General features: G+C 39.2%; 2 protein-coding genes across 4 annotated transcripts; one reads left to right on the plus strand and one right to left on the minus strand.

Moving 5' to 3' along the window:
• The first annotated feature begins 666 nt into the window (after positions 1 to 666).
• Positions 667 to 8,813, plus strand: LOC137260453 (uncharacterized). Of its 3 annotated transcripts, XM_067798106.1 has the most exons (6): positions 678 to 769; positions 911 to 1,053; positions 2,963 to 3,014; positions 4,462 to 4,535; positions 5,086 to 5,280; positions 6,937 to 8,813. In XM_067798106.1, the coding sequence occupies exons 3-6, from the start codon at positions 2,995 to 2,997 to the stop codon at positions 8,391 to 8,393; spliced, it is 1,746 nt and encodes a 581-aa protein (XP_067654207.1). In that variant the 5' UTR covers positions 678 to 769; positions 911 to 1,053; positions 2,963 to 2,994; the 3' UTR covers positions 8,394 to 8,813. The 3 variants fall into 3 exon arrangements, with proteins under 3 accessions (XP_067654208.1, XP_067654209.1, XP_067654207.1); XM_067798107.1 differs by lacking the exon at positions 2,963 to 3,014 and having other exon boundaries at positions 667 to 769; XM_067798108.1 differs by lacking the exon at positions 2,963 to 3,014 and having other exon boundaries at positions 669 to 722.
• A 2,071-nt stretch (positions 8,814 to 10,884) lies between these two features.
• Positions 10,885 to 14,978, minus strand: LOC137260458 (protein NATD1-like). Its single transcript, XM_067798120.1, has 3 exons — positions 14,786 to 14,978; positions 12,747 to 12,868; positions 10,885 to 12,497 (listed from the first exon to the last, which is right to left on the minus strand). The coding sequence occupies exons 1-3, from the start codon at positions 14,883 to 14,885 to the stop codon at positions 12,360 to 12,362; spliced, it is 360 nt and encodes a 119-aa protein (XP_067654221.1). The 5' UTR covers positions 14,886 to 14,978; the 3' UTR covers positions 10,885 to 12,359.
• Positions 14,979 to 22,895: the final 7,917 nt, after the last annotated feature.

Genomic DNA, 22,895 nt, shown 5'->3' on the forward strand with positions numbered 1-22,895 from the left:
ATCCAGTGATCAACAACATGAGCATCGATCTGTGCGTTTGGGAACCGATGACATGTGTCAACCAAGTCAGCCACCCTGACCATCCGATCCCTTTAGTCGCCTCTTACGACAAGCATAGTCGCCTTTTACGGAGAGCATGGGTTACTGAAGGCCTATTCTACCCCGAACCTTCACGGGATCAAAGAGCCAGGGGGTACTACAGCTAACCATATTGACAGCCACGATGCCCAAACAAAACAAATCAGCTAAAAATGGATAAACGTGTAAAACCGAATTATATGTTCTCTCCTTAGGGAAAATCGTAAATATCCAATGTCCACATATGACGTACAGTCCCTTCTCTAATACTAGTTACGCACTGCGACAATTTTAACTGTCATACAGAGCCTGTGTAAAAGAAAAAAAAAGAAAAAAAGAACCCCACCGAGTTCGCATTTTAGAATTCTCCAGTTTCATATCATTGAGTGCAGTTAAAAGGCTGTACATAATCTCACTTCTGTCATGAAAGTGATAGTTTGGTTGTCAACGTGCCCTTGAGATAAGCGTTGATCAGTCATACCAATCCCGATTCGTACCAAACTCCGCGTTTTATATATTTCATGTTTTACTAGTCCTACACCACCTTTGCGTTCCGGTGCTTATGAAATAGAGACAGAGCCAAGCTCAGGGGATTCCCCGTTTTCCTCACAGCAACGAAGGCTGGGCAATATTATAAGCCCACGGTGATTGTCTGCTAAGCAAAGGAACAGCCTTTATACCTTGTTGAGCGGTAGCTGTAACGAACATTTTTCATTAATTAGTAATGAAATATAGAAACAGTTACTGTCGTAAAGGATAAACAATTATGGTTATAGTTTATTAACTTCAGTGTTTACGTCTGGGGAGCTGATTAATGTGATTTCGGTTTCAGCACAAACTTATCTTTCCTTGACAAGTGGTTTTGTCCGTGAAGACTGATACTTTGTCACATCCCCATGTTGCTGAGATATTCGTTCACCTTGCGATAGGAACCATCCACAAGTACCCTTGAGGATTAATCTTACAGGGCATCAGGTAAACTAATTCAAGACTGGTGCTCTCTGCAATGTACTAGTGCAGTTTTTCTAAGATGATGAATTTCCTGGTTGCTTAGTTCTAAGATCCCGTTAGTGACAGTACATATTTTGGTGCCAGTTTTTTGTTCGATTGACTGTGGGTATTTGTACCATATTGTGTTGGGGGTAGAATAAGCACATGTGAAACATGTGGTCTCACCTGAGGCAAGTGAGTTTGTTGAAGAATTGCCTCTGTCCACCCAGCAGAAAATGGGTACCCGGTGAGATAAAGTCATGTGACTATAACCTTCAAGTGCCTAACAAGCAGCTTGGGTTATCTGGGGTAATAATAATGATGTTCAGTGTATCATGCGGTGAGAGCATGTCCCTTAGTGATGTGGATGAGGCGCCATGTAAGTACACTTATTATTATTATAATAAGCCGTCACCAGCTCATGCTTGTTTTAAAAGGCTGCATGTTTGTCGTAAGAGGCAACTAATGGGATCAGGTGGTCGGGCTCGCTGACTTAGCTGCACATGTCATCGGTTCCCGATTACGCAGATTGATGCTCATACTGTTGATCACTGGGTGGTCACTCACTCACTCCATATTGTGTAGACTGATACCTGGGACTCAGTCACTCGATTGTCAGATCCAGGCTTGATATAATTTATTAATGTTCCACTTCTTTGAAGGTGGTTTGTAAGCATATTTACAGACCACTTTAAAATATCTGGAATAATGTTTTGGAGTAAATCTACAAAAAATCATTACATTCTGTGGGTGATTCAAATATTGTCAATTTTGAAGTTATTGTGCATGCAGAACCATTACATTCCTTCAGAAATATTGTAACTATATTGGCTCCCTGATGGAGTAGCGTAGGTGCAGAATGCATATGCTAGGAAATCACTTTTCAAATAAAGTTCATTGTGTTCACAAAATATAATTATTTCTGCATTTGTACAGTACACTTTCCAGTTCATAAATGCTTGAATCCTGTCAAACCATGATAGATCTAAATTACTGTCTAAGTCAAAATGTATATGGTCATGACTCACTGCACACATCATATTATTAAGTGCTCAGGGCTTTACGTAACATAGAAATGTTACTCAGGTCCAAATGAACATATGAACTGGCCACAGAAAAAGACAGGTAGTGCAATCCAAGGCTCACAAAAATATTCATTATACCAAGACCTTGAAAGGAAACTTCCAGTGTATGGATTAATAAGACCTCTCCATTTCTGTCAAATTTCTTATTACGCAGTCCTGGTCAAGGAGACAAAGATACACGATATCCTGTTAATTGACTTTACCATAAGCAGCCATGTCCACTACACTGTCCCACATAGACTGTAACTGTAAGCAAATACAAATGTGGTGCTTTGTTGTATCAAATGAGGCCCAGCTCTCACTAGTATTCCAAATGTGTTTTCCAACTTTACAGCCTTTGGAGTAAAGTCTATTTTCTAACATACTTAAAGGAGAGTCTTATCACAAGAATATGACATGATGTCAAAATTGCCATTGGTCTAAGATTCTGAAAGAGCTTTTTAATATGCCCTCAGAGGGGATATAGTAATTCGGTGGGGCAAATTTTCACTGGTGGTAAAAAGATATTCCCAGGTGGTGCTAACCACATGACAAAGTTTACCTGTTAGGTTATGTGTTGCAATGTTGCATTATCATTGATGGCGAGTAAATGTGATGTATATACTGAGGGGAAAAATAAGGGCTCACAAGAAGGTACAAGTGTTCTCTTTTTTTTCCAGGTTTCTTCACAAGCTATGCAATACAAAGCTTTGAAGAAACCTTGGAAAAAAATAAACCAACACTTGTCCTTTCATGTGATCCCTTATTTGTTTTTGCCTCAGTATATTAAATTTGTAACCTAAAACTTTCTTGTTTTTACTAAACTGAAGTAACATGAAGGATTGATAGACATCCCCTAGTGATGACCACCCAGCCAGCTGGGTAAGTATTGTGGATTGAGATAGGTGTTTTTGTATCTATTTCTAGCCAATTTGAAAAATACAATATTGTTCTATTCAAATCTTGTGAATTTCTTCCGGTGCAAACATGTATGACTAAATGCTGAAAATTGTTTACTTGTTCTGTTGCCATTTAAATGCATGTTGACTCTGAGCTTTAGTAGGTGTGCTTTTATGAAATCATCTGACAAATGTGGAAACTTCTGTTTCATGACTTTGGGTGGAATATTGGCATTTGAGCAGGTTCAGCAGAAAAGCAGAAAAAAATACAATGTTACACTGTGTAAGTGTTTTAGAGTTATGGTCGTTCCAGCTAGAGGATTCATGGTTGTGTTGAACGATGACAGCAACAGCAACTTGCTTCCACCTCTGTGTGGCTGATTGTAATGCTCCTGACTTTCGACAGTTTTGTTGTTCTAGCCCACTGACAAACCATTCCACAGTCAAAGACCAAACTCCCAACCATCTGTTTGACTCAATCAACCTCTATACCATACTGAAGAGGTCAGGGGTGGTGGGTTTGTCTAGTGGTTAAGGCGTTCGCTCGTCACGCCGAAGACCTGGGTTCGATTCCCCACATGGGTACAATGTGTGAAGCCCATTTTCTGGTGTTCCCCGCCGTGATATTGCTGGAATATTGCTAAAAGCAGCGTAAAACTAAACTCACTCACTCACTGAAGAGGTCGCAGGCCTTTAATACATAAACATACCTACATTAATATTTGCCTGAGTAGTAACTTTTACACTATTTCAAATATTATTATTTTTCTTTATTTGTAATATTGCATCAAATATAAACAAATATAAAGTATGAAGTATTGAAATCTTTGTACTTGTTAGTAATGATATAAATTTAATAACGTTGAGATATGTATAAAAATGAAGTGATAAATATTTCCTTCTAAGAAATATGAATACTGTGTCCTTGATATCACATAACAATTACACCTGAACCTAAGAACAGCTCACAGGAGTGCAGCTTCCTTACATGCTATATAATCACAGTGGTGGCGTGTGGCCCTCTGCATGAAGCTCAGGTCACAATCAGGTGAAGCTAAGCAACAATGGGCACGGACAGTGCTTGGATGGGTAACCAGCAGCTTAAGTCCTGAGAGTTTCTAGGACTTGAGTCCTGCCCAACAACGAAGCACATGGCGCATGTGGTCTCACCTTAGCCAAGTGTATTTGTTCAAATTTGCCCCTGTTCACCCAGAAGAAAATGGGTACCCTGTGGAATAAGTTACATGACTATAACCTTCTAGTGCCAAACAGGCAGCTTGGGTTACCTGGGCTGATAATATGCCTGCTTTGACTGTTGGTGCTATGAGCTTTCACCTCATGAGTGGAGTTTGGCGCAGTATAAATGCACATATTATTATTACAGTGGAACTACTGGCCTTACAATATATATATATATGTCATTCTTTCAGCCAGTCTGGCCAGACTTACAACAACTCTGTGAATCTGCAGCAGGCAAGGCAGATGAGCCTAGTAGACCAAGTTGGTAAGTCATACATATGTAACCATGGTAACAACGGTGTGTAGTAGCTGTATCAAAGTGGGCATGTGAAGATCTGGCTTACAGTTGGTCTTTAGTGACCGGGTTTGATTCCCCACATGGGTACAATGTGTTAAACCCATTTCTGGTATCCCCTGCCATGATATTGCTGGAAGGTTTGTTCAAAATTGCCTCTGTTCACCCAGCAGAAAATGGGTACCCGGTGGAATAAGTCATGTGACTATAACCTTCCAATGCCTAACAGACAGCTTGGGTTATCCGGAGTAATAATATGCCTGCTTTGACTGTTGGCGCTATGAGCTTTCACCTCATGGGTGGACTTTGGCGCAGTATAAATGCACATATTATTATTATTATTATTAGAACCCAACTCATTCACTCTCAAATGTGTGACTCATGCTTGTCCAGCCAGTGTAGATTCCCAATACCACAGTATGACAAGGACAATTTTGAAATGTGACAGATCATGAGACAAAAGTTGATTATAAGATCCAGAAACAATCACCTGGCTAGTGTACATCACTGTTACCTTCAGCACGAGAGCTGATGGGGAGAACAGTACAGTCACAGCAACAGTACGTGCCCCAGCCTCAGCCTCAGGAGTGGATGGACGAAGAGGACATGGAGGTGGAGACTCGTCTCATCACTATACACGCTACCCAACTGACTGAGGATGGGGACATAAAGAAATACAGGTCCCCTAAGTCGGCAACTTTCAATGGCATTAAAAGTAAGTGAAGTGATTTTGTTCAAATCAGTTTTAACTTCTTTCACTTGAGTAATGAGAATCTTAGACGGAATTTTCATTGGAATTGCCATGAGGATTTGCTTTATATTTCTCATATATGATTTCAAGAAATATATCAATATAAAATGCTTCGAAAACTCATCTGTATTAATATCCATAGAATTTTCCATAATTTGATCTATAATTTGAAAATCTGTGCCGTCCCATCATTTAGGTGTTGATATATTCATATATGTCTCATTTTAATCCGTTCCTACTGCAGTGTGAACTGGACAATATATAACATCTCATGATGTTAATCACTTGATTGTCTGGTCCTCACATGATTATCTACATCTGTTTCCACTAGTTAATATTTAATTTCAAGTAATACTAATGCTGCAACTACTGGTGCTATTGCTATTGCTACTGCTGCTGCTGCTGCTGCTGCTGCTGCTGCTGCTGCTGCTGCTCCTCCTCCTCCTTCTCCTCCTCCTCCTCCTCCTCCTCCTACTACTACTACTACTACTACTACTACTACTACCGCCGCCGCTGCCGCCACCACTACTCCTACTGCTGCTGCTGCTGCTGCTGCTGCTGCTGCTGCTACAACTACCACTACTACTACAACTACCACAACTACTACTACTACTACTACAACTACCACAACTACTACTACTACTACTACTTCTACTACCACCACCACCACCACCGCTGCTGCTGCTGCTGCTACTACTACAACTACCACTACTACTACAACTACCACAACTACTACTACTACTACGACAACAATGACGACGACGACTACTACTACTACTACTATTTCTACTACCACCACCACCACCACTGCTGCTGCTACTACAACTACTACTACTACTACAACTACCACAACAACTACTACTACTACTACTGCTGCTGCTACTACAACTACCACTACTACTACTACTACCACAACTACTACTAATACAACTACCACAACAACAACAACTACTACTACTACTACTACTACTACCACCACCACCACTACTGCTGCTACTACAACTACCACTACTACTACAACTACCACAAGTACTACTACTACTACAACTACCACAACAACTACTACTACTACTACTACTACTACCACAACTACTACTACTACAACTACCACTACTACAACTACCACTACTACTACTACAACTACCACAACTACTACTGCTGCTGCTACTACAACTACCACTACTACTACAACTACCACAACTACTGCTACTACAACTACCACCACCACTACTACTACTACTACTACTACTACCACCACCACCACCACAACTACTACTACTACTACTGCTGCTACTACAACTACCACTACCACTACCACTACTACTGCTACTACAACTATCACAATTACCACTACTACTACAACTACCACTACTACTGCTACTACAACTACCACAACTACTACTACTGCCACTACTACTAGTAGCACTACCACTACTACTACCACTACTACTTGTACTACTACTACTACTGCTGCTGCTGCTACAACTACTACTACTGCTGCTGCTACAACTACTACTACTACAAATACTCCCTTTAACACCTCCACTACCCTAGCAGCTAGTATTACCTTAAGTTCAAACTGCACAATAGTCATTGTGTGTCCTTTTCAATGTTAAACAGGGCTGACAGAGATGTATTACCGCCATCTGACCGAGGACAGATTCTGTGAGCGACGGGCATGTCAAAAGGGGTACGAGATGCTCTTGGAGAACAACATCATCATCATCACTGGCGCATGCGGGGATGGCAAGACAACTCTCGGGTGCTACCTTCTCAGAAAAGTGTCAGAGGAATTCGATATTGATGCAGTAAGACTAAATTCCCCAAAAGATTGGGACAGAGTCATGGAATTCGATCACCAACATGGCGAAAAATTAGCAGTAATGGTGGACGATTGTTTCGGGAGCCTTGGCTTGGCTGATTACATGTTCAAAGAATGGCGTCAAAATATACAATATATGTCCAGTTTCCTGGAGTCCAGGAAGATTTATCTCATTCTGACCTCCAAGAAGCACCTGTACTCACAAGGGGCCAGCCAAGTCACATATAATCAGATGTTCCTCCAGAAATATGTTCTGGATCTGACAATGGATGACTATAAGCTGACTTGGTCAGAGAAAAAGGAAATCCTCCAGAAGCATCTTGCCTGTTATAACCTGGATGAAGACATCGCCACCAACCTCCCAGAAGACTGCCCGGACATTGGCTTCTGTGTCCTTGTCCATCAGTTCTGTATTGTGGAAGATTTTCAAAAGTGGGGATTGCGCTTTTTCATGAATCCAATTGTTTGGTATTCCTGTGATCTTGAGTCAATATCATCTACAGAGAAGGAAGTTTGGGCAGTAATGGTCCTTCTGCTTTTGGGCGATGGGATAATACGACCAGAGGATTACTATGCTTTCGGTGATGAAAAGCCGAAATATGAAGAGGCCAAGAAACATCTAAAATACACGTCTCTCCGTGATGGCTTCTCTCTCACAACGCTGGTTCATCTCTGTGAACACATTGATAATGTGTATGTGAAATGGGATGAAAAGGAAAAAGGGTACCGCTTCATTGATCATTATATGGAAGAAGCAGCAATGTTGTGTTTCGGGAAGTGGCACATTCGAGAAGTCTTGAGGCGGTGCAACCTTAGATTTCTGTGTGAGTATATGGTAACGAATCGTTATGAGGCAGAACGCCCGGAGAAGGACATTCTCATACAGCTTTCTACACCATACTTCCCATACCTCACAGAACGACTCTCAAAGGAAATCATTGCCGGGAATATCGAACAGATAGTCTCGCACAGAGTATTTCTCGACGATTCATACAGCGAGTTTTTCGTGAAGCATCTGAAAGAGAAGAATGAGCTTGTGAATGTTCTCAAGGCTAGAGACAAAAGGTGTCAGAAAGGTATCGTGTATCTGTGTAGTATGTACGGGCGGGAGATATTGATCCAAGAGATTGTGAAATCAGAGGCCTTTTCTAAGTTGACTTCCAAAGAGTGGGCCAAGGATGAAAAATTGCAGGCTATTAAACTTGCAACAGAGTTTCGGATTTCTTCTTTGCAGAACATGCTGAATCAGTTGTGAGGAAAGTTGCAATAACTGCACTGAGGGTTTTATCTGGAGTTTGGATTCCAACTCTTGCGTCAAATCTACACCAAATGACAGGACATTCCAGAACTGGAATTTTGTGTTACATCATGGCTTTACAGAGGTGTGATGTCTTTAACAGACAGCAGCACCAATGAAGACAAGAAGATTTAAAGGCTGTGTGTTTAAATTTCTGCAGTGAACACAGTGTTAATTTATTGTGTTAAAGTATTTATGAAGTGACTGAAGGAAAAAAACAAAGAAAATCTCAATTTTGTAGAAAACATTTTTCCACAAATAGCATGCAAGGTCACGTACATTTAGGGAATGTATATACTTTCTTAAAGTTGTCATAATCATTCATGCCAGTGTTGACTGAAGAATACAGTATTTGAAATGAAGTTATAAAAAACATAATATGGCTTGATCTTGTGTGTTTTTCAAAAACTTTGTATATTTTTGGGAAGGGGGAGGATACATATAATCAGTGATTTTCCCTGAAATTTAGCAAAACTTGTTGATTTATGCAGGAGTTAAAAAATCCCATCGTCTGATGCCCAGGACAAGTCAGTTTTCATTTCAGGCAATCAAATAATGGTAAATTACTTGTCTGTGGGCTACTAGATAATTTCCGCTTACCATTTCAAAATGATAATAAACATAAATTTCATTTCATATCTGCACAAAATGTAGATATGAGGTTTCACAATGATAATAAAGTAGTGCTATCTCTCTTGGCTATTTATCACTTTTCACTGAATAGTCCGGTAAACATTAACATCAGATACCATGTTGATGTATTCTTTCATAATTACATCACCAAGATTATGTCATAAAATCAGGGCAAGTGGAAAATTGGTCAGGACAAGTGACGTTTTTAAAAAAAAAAAAAAATGGAACCCCTGGTGTGTGACAGGAGACAAACACATAGAAAATACCATGCAGTGACGCTGTATCAAACAAACTTCATAGCAAAACATACCAATGCCGACCCAGATTAGAATGAGTAGATTGATGCTGATGCTGTTGTACACTGGATCTTCTGGTCCAGATTCAATTATTTACAAACTGATGCCATGTAAACATAAGGATTTTTTTCTGAGTTACATCAATTTACGCTTGAGTATGTTTCAAAACTTTTTCTGGCCCTATCATCAGGTGAATGATCTGTATTAATTCTTAGGAAACTCCTTTCACTTACTGAAAAGACATTTCTTGGTGCTAACTTTTTTTTTCTTGGATGACTGCTCTTTGGTGATGAATCAGTCACATTTGTGAGATTTCAACCAATTCCCATCACTAGAGTATGTTAATTTTGTACCCTGCAGTATTGGTAGAATTGCGGATTCTATGATTGAAACACATTCCAGACAAATCAGCAAGTGATGATTATCTGTTCATGACTGTCCTTATTTTCTTGTGTATTGAACATTTCTTTTTACAATCTGATACTTATTTACGTAATTACAAAGTGACTATATCCATCTTGCTCGACTATCTCCCAGCTTCTGTGTGTTATACCTAGTTATTACCCACTGACATCCCTTGTTGTTTGTCCACCGTTGTTATTTTATCACTCTTGCTTTACATATACAGGTGTTGCTGGGAGTGTTTTAGTTTTCCCTCTTCTGCTGAAGGAGTGAGTGAGTGAGTGAAACATGTCCGTCATATTACATTGATAATTCTCTTCATCTCTGTAATTTCTGAATGTCTTTTAGAGGCTTCCATAACTCTTGCCAACAATAGTACAGTTCTCAATCTCTCTCAATGAAACTCCGATAATAACCAGACCATCAGACCAACTCTGTAATTTTTTTTTGCAGAATGTCCGAAAAATAAATAAGTTGTTTAACAAATTACCATTCAAATTTTGACACAGTTCACTAATTACAGGGAGGAGTGAGGAGAAAGGGGCAGCCAGGTATTTGAGAAGCATGTGCACAAGTGCCAACAAAGTTATTTGTTTACCTGTGCTATGGTGTATCCACCCTATTGTGCTCAGTGCTTATTACATGTTTTAATGAACAGACAACAACTTCATTTGTGCTAGAGGAAAGTGTCCATGTAATGTCAGGGCTGGATTTGAGAGATGTTAACCTACTTAAACCAGGTGCAACCTAAGATAAAAACATGGTTGCATGAGACAAATTTCAGCTAAACTGATCTTATAGCAATATGTAGATGTAAAAATATAGGTGTTTTATTCAGAAGATTACCCACACAAAACTGACTTGCACCTGGTGCAGGTTAGCCTTATAACTAGGCTGCACTTTGTACTATTAGGTTCCACCAGTGCAAGTTGCACAGCACTAAATCGAACCCTGAATATGCCTATCACGACTGAAGGTGATGTCATATTGCCTGCGTTTCCAGTGAGAGGGTGGTTGTTTTATGCCACGCACCAATAAAACAGTTGTATCAGCAATGTTTTACTTTGACAAAGCAGTATTCCAGATATATCACAGTGGGCAGACCACAAATTGGGGTATTTTTTCGTTTTTTTTTTTAAGAAATGCCTCATATCATCAATAAGAATACTTGATCACCATTCCTAACAACAAGATTCCCTTTGTCATAAAGCACCAGTTTCCAGGGCAGTTCATTCTAACCAGGATTCCTACTGGTGCTCCACCAATGCTGGATAGTCTATTCTGACTTTCTATGAGATTAATGTCTATTTTGCTGCAAAACGTAGCTGATTGTGTTTTGAAATGTTCGTGATATTCAGTCACTAGATTGTCTGGTGCAAACTCTTATCATTTACAGGCAGATATCAAAGGTAGCTGGTAATCCTGGTATATTGGTGAAGGCATCTCAACACCAAGCAAAATGCATGCCTGCTTGTAGTACACATACAACACAGAGAATCTACTGTGGAATATTTATTTACCAATTAGATGCAATAAGGATCATGACAAATTTTAAACTTCTTATAAAACATGTAATATACATGTTTGAAAAAAAAAAATAAAATGCTTAAAAATACGACTTTTTCCAAAGTTGTTGTCTAGTATCTGTTACATAAAAATAAAATGTCTGTATATTAGGCATGTTATTAAAAATACCAGACTTTGTTGTTTGTGATGGGATTAGCATCATGGGAGATTGGTATCTTCCCATTATGACTACTCCCAGTATGACTACTCCCAGTTTGACTACCCATGAACATAAACATATAATGGAGCAGCCCTACACTTAATAATGTACTGTACCTGGATAGCTGATTTCTCCCAGTATGACTACTCCCAGTTTGACTATCCATGAACATATACATATAATGGAGCAGCCCTACACTTAATAATGTACTGTACCTGGATAGCTGATTTCTCCCAGTTTGTCTACTGTTTGAAATAAACCTACTTGATTTGAAGCCAAGAAAAACAGGGATCTTGTTATCATTCACTGTGTGTTTTGATATTTGGAGATAACTCTTCTACATGGATTAACTTTGTAAACTTAAGTAGAGGCTGTTTGAAAATTTGACATCATTCCTCCAACTTACATTCAAACTATTATCTGTAGAACACAAAGATATTCTCAGTCATATTTGTGAACCTGGTACAGCTACAACAGTCTGATGGAAGGGAGAGACCTGGTAATTAAATTCCACTCCACTGGAACAGGTTGCATATAGGACTTGTAGTCCAAATGGGAGTAGTCATAATGGGAATGAACCAGGAAATCCAGCTGTTAAAGTGTTAACAACTTATTGTTAGTATTTCACTGTAGTTAGGTGTCCTGCAGAATATTTGCATTCAGTAAAATGTGAAATCATTCACGAATCATTCAATTAAATATGTGATCCAATGAATATGTAGACTATAGAATTAGGAATGTCTGTCAAGTATTGATAATGGAGTGTGGCATCTCCAGGGCAGCACACAGGATGTCCAGAGAGAGATGCCCAGGGTTGGCAGCTGAAATCTTGCCCCCATCCTCCGGAGACGTACCAACAGAGGGTCCCTACAGACCTGGCCGAGGAATATCTGACACAATCAACGATGAATACGATGGACTTGGGTTGTCACTGACATACTTCTGGATGAAAGTGCATGTTGGTGAAATCCTGATGTTTTTCTCTGTGAAGTGTTGCAAGGCAGCCTGAAACAAATGTTTCTATCCGGTAACATTTTTGTGCAAAACATGGAGGCGTACAGTACAAAAAATACAATGGTCCACACACCCATCATCCCCACTCATAGACCCCCACTCCTTCCCCCAGTGACTTTCCAATCCAATAGAAAGATCCACGAGTCATGAGAACAGACTATAGTCATTCTCTCACTCACTCACTGCTACCATTACTATTACTACTAGTACTACGTCTAATCACTAACTATTAATATGTACCTTTGCTAAGAGTTTGCCAACACCCCTTCCCCTGAAGACTGGGGGTACCTCAGTGTGGTAAAGGTCAACAAGGTCGTCTGACACCCAGTCATACTGAAGCACAGCTTTCTCTCCTGAGAGACCTGGAAACACACAATAATTATAATTTTTTGTTGAGCTGATTCACACTGGTGTTACTATTGTCAGTCTGGCTCAAAAGAAGACCAATGAATTGCAATCCAACTCGAAAACTAAAAAGTACATACAGTGGAATTGTCAAATTGGCATCTGTCCTATCCGGCAAATTGTCATAAAATAATGGCATAAAATCTCAGTCCCATCCATGACTTAGACATTTATCATCAGCTCTACAATCCGTCATTCTAACTAAACTGGATAATTTCTTCATTTCAGCCTCCACTGTATAATGCTTAATGAAATGCTGATCATAATCAAAGCAACAGACCAACCCTGTACGTTTTTTGCCCTGAGAATAAAAAGTTGTTTAATAAACTGTTATCAAAATAGTGACACTGTTCACTGTTTATTGCAAGGGATGGGTGCAAAGAAAGAACATCTAGGTGTGCCATAAAGGATGGAGATGGTACAGCACAGGTTAATGAATCAATACCTTTGGCAGCACTTGTGTATGTGCTTCTCAAACACCTGGCTGTCCCTTTCTCTGCACTCCTCCCTTGTAACAAGAAGTGAGCTCTGTCAATCTTTCAATGACAGTTTGTTAAACAACCATTAACTTTTTCTTTAGGGCATAAATTCTATTTAAATCTCACAGAGTTTGTCTGATGTTTGGACTATGATCAATGTCTCAGTGAGTATTTTATTAGTTTTCAACAAGATTGCATTTTATAAGTCAGCTTCAGTGGACTGTGTCAAAGTTGTACAAACCATTTCACCAATTTGTCTAAGTTCTAAATCTTGAATCTTGTCTTGTCAAGACAGCACCAAGTTTATAAAATTCAAACACTTTCATCATCCAAAACGATGCAATGTGTAATTCTTGTACCTGTTTACTAATTAACATGGCTTGGTATTACAGTGATTTCTGTTCAGGACATATCTATCACAAAAAATACCTCCTAGTAACTTTTTATATGAAAAATATGTGAAAGTTGACCAAACCTATGCATCAACATAATTATAATCAATATATTCAATCATTTACCAGTAGTTTGTTATAGCACAGTCAAGAGTAGTCAAGTGTGTGATATGGTCAGTTGTTGGCCAAGATAAGCAATTCATCATTAGTGAAATTCACACAGACTTGCATGGTAATTAACTCTAGGTAGAACAATTTACATAAATTTAGTTTCCATCGAATTACTTTCAATACATATCTACCAGATGAAATATCATCTCAGCTACATACACATAATTTCCATTCAATTTCCCGATGATTATTACGAAAGCTAGAACTGTTTTGTTTAAACAACATTCATTAGACATGCCAATTAATCCTGTCTGTCTACGGGATAAGGAAAGACTTTTGCCCATATCACCCCTTGACTTTCATTCTTGTCAAATCATGTCACCTGAGGCTCAATATGTATTCCTCATCTGATTACAATGAAAGTTTTAACATGGTTCTTTAATCTTAATATACTGACAGACATATCCAACTGAAGGTCCCGAGGTAGAATAAGCCTTCAGAAGCCTGTACTTGCCATAAAAGGCGACTCTGCTTGTCTTAAGAGGCGACTAACGGGATCGGGTGGTCAGACTAGCTGTCTTGGTTAACACATGTTGTGCAGATCTATGTTCCTGTTCTTGATCACTGTGGACTGTCTGGTCCAGACACGATTATTTACAGACCGCGGCCATATCGCTGGGATACTGCTGAGTGCGGCGTGAAACTAAACTCACTCACTCACATATCCAACTTATAAAAGTACCACTCAAAGACATTTTTCGTCATTGTAAAAATTTAGAGGGGATGCGTAGGGATGTCTTTCCACGAACATATTCTATATCGCACCAAAATTAGGACAAAATTATTCTTGCCCTGCGGCTCTCGACTACATTGGTTGTTCAGAAACCCATACCGTCAGTGGCCTCAGACCTTGGTCTGACAGTCACGTAAAATTCTTTCTCTCCGACATTGTGCTGTACGTCAGAAATTTCCAGTGTCGACGTTTGGTCCATAGTGGCCGCTCTTTAATCAGCGACATACGTCGATAGTTCTGTCGGGCATACGAGATTTACTTCTTTCGTCGTGTAGGAATTAGAGTTACTTGCCCTTGGTACATACTAAAAATCGACCATACTAGAACGAACGTCGATAAAACGTCTATTTCATGTAATGAACGTGTTTAAATGTGAGCGAAAAGCGGTTATTTGGTTTTTGTGCTCGAAATAAGCGTCTCCGTAACTTCGCTGTAGTCAGATCTCCTACCAGAGACGTACTTTCAAATCAGGCTTTTTATATGTGTCCGTTCATTTGCCACAATGATCGCAGTTTGTACAAATTTGTTAATATTATTGTTGAGAAAAAGACCCGGAGTGTTTAGTGAGTGCCTGCATTTGAAAATTGCGTGGATCCGTGTTAAGAAAGAGATAACCAACCCTAACTTGCGCTTTTTCCGTTTTGTTGAACTGTTTTAGCACAATTTACAAGAAACTCTACAGTTTATGATTGTTTATTAAGACAAGTAATGTATGGTGATCAACCGTTGGGCATCTTTTCGATCCATATGCACCCATAAAAATCTCAAAGTTGAATGTGATTTCATTTGGAAACTAACTCTTTAGAATTATGGCAAACATTTTCGAAACTTTTTCAGTCGTAACCAACATTCACTCTTGATTTTATCGTAAGGAGTGGTTTAATGTCTACAGTAGAGGTGGGAAGCGTCCAGTTTTTCTACCCGCGTACCGGCATCCTATAACCCTACCTAACCCTGATTGATGTTACTTCCTGATGTATGATTTGTAAGAAATGGCAAATTGAATATATTCTTCAGCTCGGAGGCTAAGATTTCGAGATTTTTACTGTCTGATGACTGTAAATATGAGTGCAAATAATGTCTTAATATTAAAAAAATACAACCTTTCAATCATAAAAGAATGACATATCACATCGTTCAATTTATAAGTCACATGATCATAACGGTTGGGTTTTCAAACGGGTACCCGGATCCAACTCAATACCCGTCCCGGGTATCCGGGTCACCCGTCCCAGCCCTAACCATGAGCTTGTTTTAGTCAACAATATTTGGGAGACATTTTTGGAGTACGAGAACAGGATGCTTACGTGATATCTATGTATCAAATCTATATATCAAATCTTTACATCAAATCTATATATATCAAATCCATATATATCAAATCTGTATCTCAAATCTATATCTCAAATCCATATATATCAATTCTATATATCAAATCTATATATCAAATCTATATCTCAAACCCATATATATCAAATCTATTTATAAAATCTATATATCAAATCCATATATATCAATTCTATATATATGAAACCTATATATCAATTCTATATATCAATTCTATATATATCAATTCTATATATCAATTCTATATATCAAATCATTATGATTGCTATTAACAAATTCTTTATTAAAAGGTGGAAAGGAAGAGATACCTTTGGAATAACACAAAACTGGCTGAACTACGATACAGTTGTAACGAAGATGGTTGAATGTCTGAGAATCTGATCTAATGTTTTAAAGTTTGCATGGTAAATAAGATACTTAAAACCCGAAGCGCTTAAATAACATCTCAGAACCACTTTTTTATGAATGTTGGCGAGTTCAAAATACTTTGGAAACATTATTGTAATAAACGTCTTTGTTGAATATCAAGAAATGGGCTTTACATATTGTATCCACGTGAGAAATCGAACCCGGGTCTTGGTCTGGATGACCGAACGCTCGAACCACTAGACTACCCCACTGGCTCCAAGAGGATGGCGATAGTTATGATCAAATGTTGTGAAACAACAGACGAATAGTGATCGATGAAAATATTTTACTATGACCGTCTCTATAAAGCTGACATTGCTTTTCTAAGAGATATATCCGATGAAGGAACGTTTAAAAGACAACTGTCAGAAATTCATTGTTAATGAAAGTGGCTGTTATCAGAGCTTCTGCATATATTCCGTTCTATAAGCACAAAATTTCGTCTCGATGTGATAGTCTTGTAAAGATGTGACTTCAATGGATACTCATCATTTATCCATAGACTGATAACAAAAGAAGCAGTTTCCCTATGGTACTCCTGCAGGTCCACAGTTGGTTATCTTAATGCAAATGTGAAATATTTTAGTTATGAATGTCGATTCCATAAAATTAATCGTCATTTTAGCAGACTTCAGTGTAAGTGTTCTGCGAAAATTGAAAAGGAACTTCCTGGAATGGACAAAGAAACAAAACCCCGAAGAAGCTTATCAGATTATATGAACGATTTGTCCATTTATGAAAATCTGGCGTTGTAGGCCTGTGCGTAGGACTTACGCAGTGGGGCATAGTATCTGAATACGGACATTTTGTTTTGTGCGTATTGCTATCCCTGCATTTTGGTCAGCTGAACTGGTCACGTGTTAGTTAAATACCTGCACACAAAAAAATAAAATAAAATAAAATAAAATAAAATAAAATTTTAAAAAATAAAAACAAATATATAAATGAGTAAAAAATAAAGAAAATAAGCCACAAGTGCGCACTACGTTCACTACTTTGGACTGCGTAGGGTTTCCAGTTACAGGAATTCCCTTTGCGCCCACCTCTATGATCATTCACGGGACTTTTGGGGACATTCATAAGCATATAGTATAGGACAGTGTAGGCAATGGCACATGAGCCAGCCAAGTCAAAGAGCCTCTTATGACAAGCATGCGTTTCTCGTTTACTTTGACTGTGTTTGAATGCTACCCTTCTGCGATTTGATAAGGACAAACTTTACGGATGAACAACTTCTTCATTTGGGTGGAGCGACGTTTCCATACAGCTTCTTGTATCGTTGTCAAGCAAGTAAGAGGCAGATAAGACAAAATGGGACATACATATATATACTGTAAATAATCAACAACAAATAAACAACAACAGGAATTAACTGGGCAGCACAGTATTAACATGTGGAAGCCATAACAATAGACCAACCCCACTTCTAAACATGCCTCTCAAAGTGACTGTATGGACGTGGAAGAGAGTCCATGGATCACTTGATTCACCTCCCCTAATAGTTTCAGATAGAATGTTCATAACCTCGCAATTTTGTCTGCTTTCATTTATATGATTGTTGTCTGGATAATCGATCGTAGATAACACGTTTATGTTGTACCATTTAGCAGGGTTGACCGTACGTTTTCGTGTTTACTGACGTATGAATCGAAAAACCAGTGTGTAATTTTCAAAAAATCTCCAAACTTACAATTTATGGATAAATGAGGAAACAATCAGCCAGATAGCTTGCAAATACGTCATAATGTCATATGTGACATGGGCGGACCCAGTAATATTGAAAGGTGGGGATTCAGGGAGTGGGGTTCACATTTATTTTTAAAATCTACGTTTGCGAATTCTCACAAAAACAGAACATCGGTTTTTCGTATTAACAAACGGTTATTATGCCATCATTTTCAAGTATGTCGAACACTATTCGACAAGGATTGTTCGACAAAGGTAATTAACCTGTCAGCTTACAGGAAACACTCAAGATTGTTTTACAGTCTAATATAACGCTACAAACTTAATCTGATACACCAGTGAAACAGTGAGTTTGAACGGCACAATGCGTAATGGCTACCTCTCTGTATTCTGATTGTGGAAAGGGTATGTATACAGAAACGACCCCATGGTACATCTGTTGTACCCGCGCCGACAAGGACCCCTTCTGTGATACTCATCAGTAGATTAAAAAATGCTCACCAATATGTGGCTTTTGAACCCTCCAGCGACGGCACTGGGATGACGCCACGATTTAAAAAAAAAACTACACATTGTACAAAAAAGTGTTACGGTGTCCTTACTTCTGCAAAAATAATTGACCCCAATTGTATAACATTCAGTTTGAGTCGATTGTGAGTGAGATAATGAGTTTAGTTTTTAAGCCGCTTTTAACAATATTCCGACAATACCACGACAGGGGACACCAGAAATGGGCTTCACACGTTGTGGGGAATCAAACCCGGATCTTCAGGGTGACGAGCGAACGCTTTAACCATTAGGCTACCCCTCCATTCCTTAAGTCGATTTTGTTTCTGCCAGTCTCCTCTTTCAGTTAAACCAAAACACATATGCTTTAGGCTACCTAGCTCGCTACCTTTCTGTGTTAATCGAAACATATATGTTACGCCCATTGCATCGCCAACGAGAACATCAGTTGTCAGGTTCTCAAAATCTAAATCATTAAAAGATACACGTGATTTACCAAACTCCCTCACACCTCGTCTAATATTACTAGTCATAAATCTGACAATCAATGGAAATGGTAAATGTCGTAATAATTGAACTTAATGTGAAATGCACGGGGAAAGATTGTTATAAAGCGTTGAGATCTACCTCTCTGGATTGTCGCTTCATGGATCCTTCAGCGATTGTCTTCTGTACCCAGTAGCTGACGTCAAAACTGGCGGTAAGGGTGAGTAGTTAGGGACACGTTACACGAAGCGATCGAAGCTTCACGACCGTCGAAAGCAATGGTCGAAATAACGGCCTGCCCGCCTACCCGAGGCTGGCAACTTTCGTGTCGGACTGCCTGAAAAATATCCCCCCTGGGCTGATTGTCTGGCTAATACTTTCAAATACCTCCCTTTTGGAAGGTTCTTATGCATAACACGGTAGAAGACATATATTTGAGGCGTGTATTGCTCTAAACATTCGGTATTGAAGTACTGAGAAAATATATCATTTCGATGAAGTACACAGATATGGGAAATTACAAATTCAACGACTAACGGGATCGGGTGGTCAGGCTCGCTGACTTGGTTGACGCATGTCATCGGTTCCCAATTGCGCAGATCGATGCTCATGTTGTTGATCACTGGATTGTCTGGTCCAGACTCGATTATTTACAGACCGCCGCCATATAGCTGTAATATTGCTGAGTGCGGCGTAAAACTCAACTCACTCACTCACTCACTACAAATTCAACAGGCTCTTTTCAAATGACACAGGCTGGGGATGTGACTGAGTTTTTAATTTCACGATTGCTTTTTTTAATTTGTTGAATTAATTCACATTTGAAACAATGATAAATGCAATTTATGAGTAAAACATGTGGACAGGCAACTTTCAAGGCAGGCAACATGTAATGCCCGACTGTCTGGTTGAGTCTGAGAACAGTAATCAGTGGTCGTAAGTCTGTGTTATAGTCTAGGACCTAACGGTAGTCTCTGCGTCTTGGCCAGTTTCTGAGGAAGGATTTTACATGCATTTTCATGAAGTTGAAGAATGAGGTTACTTCAGTATTTGATTCCAAACATTCAAAATAATATTTTGCCGAGGGACAAATACAGCATTTTCATACAGGCAAGTTACGCTTTACGCTATTTGTGCATTCCCGGAAATAGAAACAGAGCAAATGAATGCCACACCATAATGTCACTTGTGATCGTTCCAAAAATTAAAGGGCTATTGAAGCGCATAGCATGACAAGGCTAACGTCATGAGGCTATTGGGACGTCCGTGGGGGGAATGTCTCAACGACAAGTGGCTGCACATTTCCACTGCCACCGGAATACAGATGAGTCCGGGTTTAACATTTCGATGACGTCAACATGCCAATAGGCACATGGGAGAACGTTATGCACATGCCTGTGTCTTGGAGAGGAATTGCTTTGGTGGTGTTTCCGTGATGATTTGGGGTGGAATAACAAAACGCCAAAGAACGTCTTTGATGATTGTTCAGGGTAACTCAACTGGTGCGCGCTACAGCGATGAGATTGTTCGACCATTCCAACAGGACAATGCTCGCCCTCACATGGGAAGGGTTGCTCTGGATTTCTTGCAACACCACAACGTTGACTTACTGCCTTGGCCTGCAGATCCACCGGATCTCTCCCCGATAGATCATGTTTGAGGCGAGATGGATCGACGTCAATGTCGTCTTCCTCTTCCGTCAGACAACGTCCTTGACCCTGCTACAGAACTTGAGAGAATCTGGCATGACATCCCACAGGCCTTAATTGCATGTTTGATAGGCTCTATGTGTTGTCGATGAACAGCTGTTCCCAATGCCGATGGTGGATATACCCGTTATTGAGTTTGTGATATGGTCGTTTGACCCTTGTCCCGCTTGTGGACCCGTCACGTCAGTGTGATTGACGTTTTAATTCCAATTCTACCGACTTGTTGTGGTCTCACGATCCCCCCATTAACATTTGTATGCACCTTTGACATTGTTATCGTACTGGGATAATATTTGGACCATGAAATTATGTCGATAAATTATATCCGTAATATCGAGACATTCGTATCGGGTTGATGGAGCTTGAATAATGATAACTTGAGATTGATTTTTTCTCGTCCGAGATGTTATATCGAAACCACCGATCGCGATATATCGGAGATATCGAGTTATCACAGTTACACAATGCACTCCATCTTGTACTCTCTGTCCCTGAAGCTAAAGTCACACACACGCACGCACGCACACACAGACATACGCACTGACAGAGAGAGAGAGAGAGAGAGCAACCTGTACGTGCATATGTAAATGAGCCACAACAGAAGGGGGTCTAAATGAGCCACAACAGAAGGGGGTCCAGGCCTGCTACATTTGCCGCACTGACAACAATAAAAGCCCCGGTTAGATCATCTTGTTCCATGTCTCGTTTAATCCAGCCAAAACATTGTGAAAAATTACTTTAGAAGCAGAACGTGCATGTTTTCCGATTTATCTTCTGTTATGTAATTACCCAAATATTAACGTTAACCCCCTGGATGCCTAGTTTTTTTCAGGCGCACGTTTTCATAAGGTTTGACAAGTGAACGTTGTGCGAGATTTGCGCCCGCGTGGTCCTGGATCTGCGTACGGCTATGAAATTGCACAGACATGTAGAATATTTCCTATCTGTTGGTATAAATATAATTGCGATTACCTCAGGACTTTGGGAAATAGATACTGCTAAAAGTTGTCCAAAACTTTTGTGTGTGTTCAAAAACAGTAAATTTCTCAGTTTTTTATCGTGCACTAATAAAAGCACTCGGCATGCGAATTTTTGAATTTGGCATCTTTACGGAAAGTGTGAGCGAAGAAAATACAGCTTGATATCTAAACGACATAAGTATATGAAATGGATGTATGTGCTAATGCATAACGTCATACTCACAAAATCAAAAATGACCTGCAATAAATGTCAAAAATCGATTTTCTTCTATGACGTCAAACGTCGACAGAGAGTCATGCGCGTATAAAGATAAGGGGGCATAACTCAGCTATGGTTTACATTAGGTCAATGTAACTCCGATCACATGGAGAGAATTTGCTGTGGATACCGACAGTATATTTTTGTTATGTTTTGTTCACAGTGAACCAAAGTATTCCAATACAAATTTCCCCAATGTGAGAGGATACCTTTTGGTAGTTTCACAATTTGTAAGAAAAGGTGCAAGTGTACTACATCAAAAAGCAGGTAATAGCGATTCGGATGTCCCTATCCGGTACATATTTTAGTTCTTAGATTCCCATATTCTCCTGTTTGTGTAGATGTATTTTTATGAATTTTCCATCATTATTAACAGAGTAACAGCCACATTTTCAAACGTAATGAAATAACTGAAAATAATGCGCCACTTTAGTTGACGTCACGGCATGTTTTGTGCATTTTGTGACTTCGGAAAAAGACGACTCTGGTTGCTGATTAGTATATATCTAACTTAATTTCCACTCAATGTGTAAAAGATCTCGGCTTCTGTGTCAGAATTCAACACATTTTAGCCAAAATATAAAATGAATGGTTTTATCACTGATATAGTGTCCTGAACATATCAACAATTACACGGTTTTACTACATATCTTATTGTGAGCAACACGCGCACCTGCCTAGCATCAATTTAGCGTAAATGAAAATTTCACAACACCTGAATATTCATTGAGTATTTTAGGAAATAGACTTTTCTTCTCGTGATTATGAAATCAATTCCCTTCATAAGTATGCAATGAAAGGTACAAAGAGATCGCTTTTTCAGTAAA

The sequence above is a fragment of the Haliotis asinina genome, chromosome 13 (genome assembly GCF_037392515.1).
Source record: "Haliotis asinina isolate JCU_RB_2024 chromosome 13, JCU_Hal_asi_v2, whole genome shotgun sequence".
Lineage (NCBI taxonomy): Eukaryota > Metazoa > Mollusca > Gastropoda > Lepetellida > Haliotidae > Haliotis > Haliotis asinina.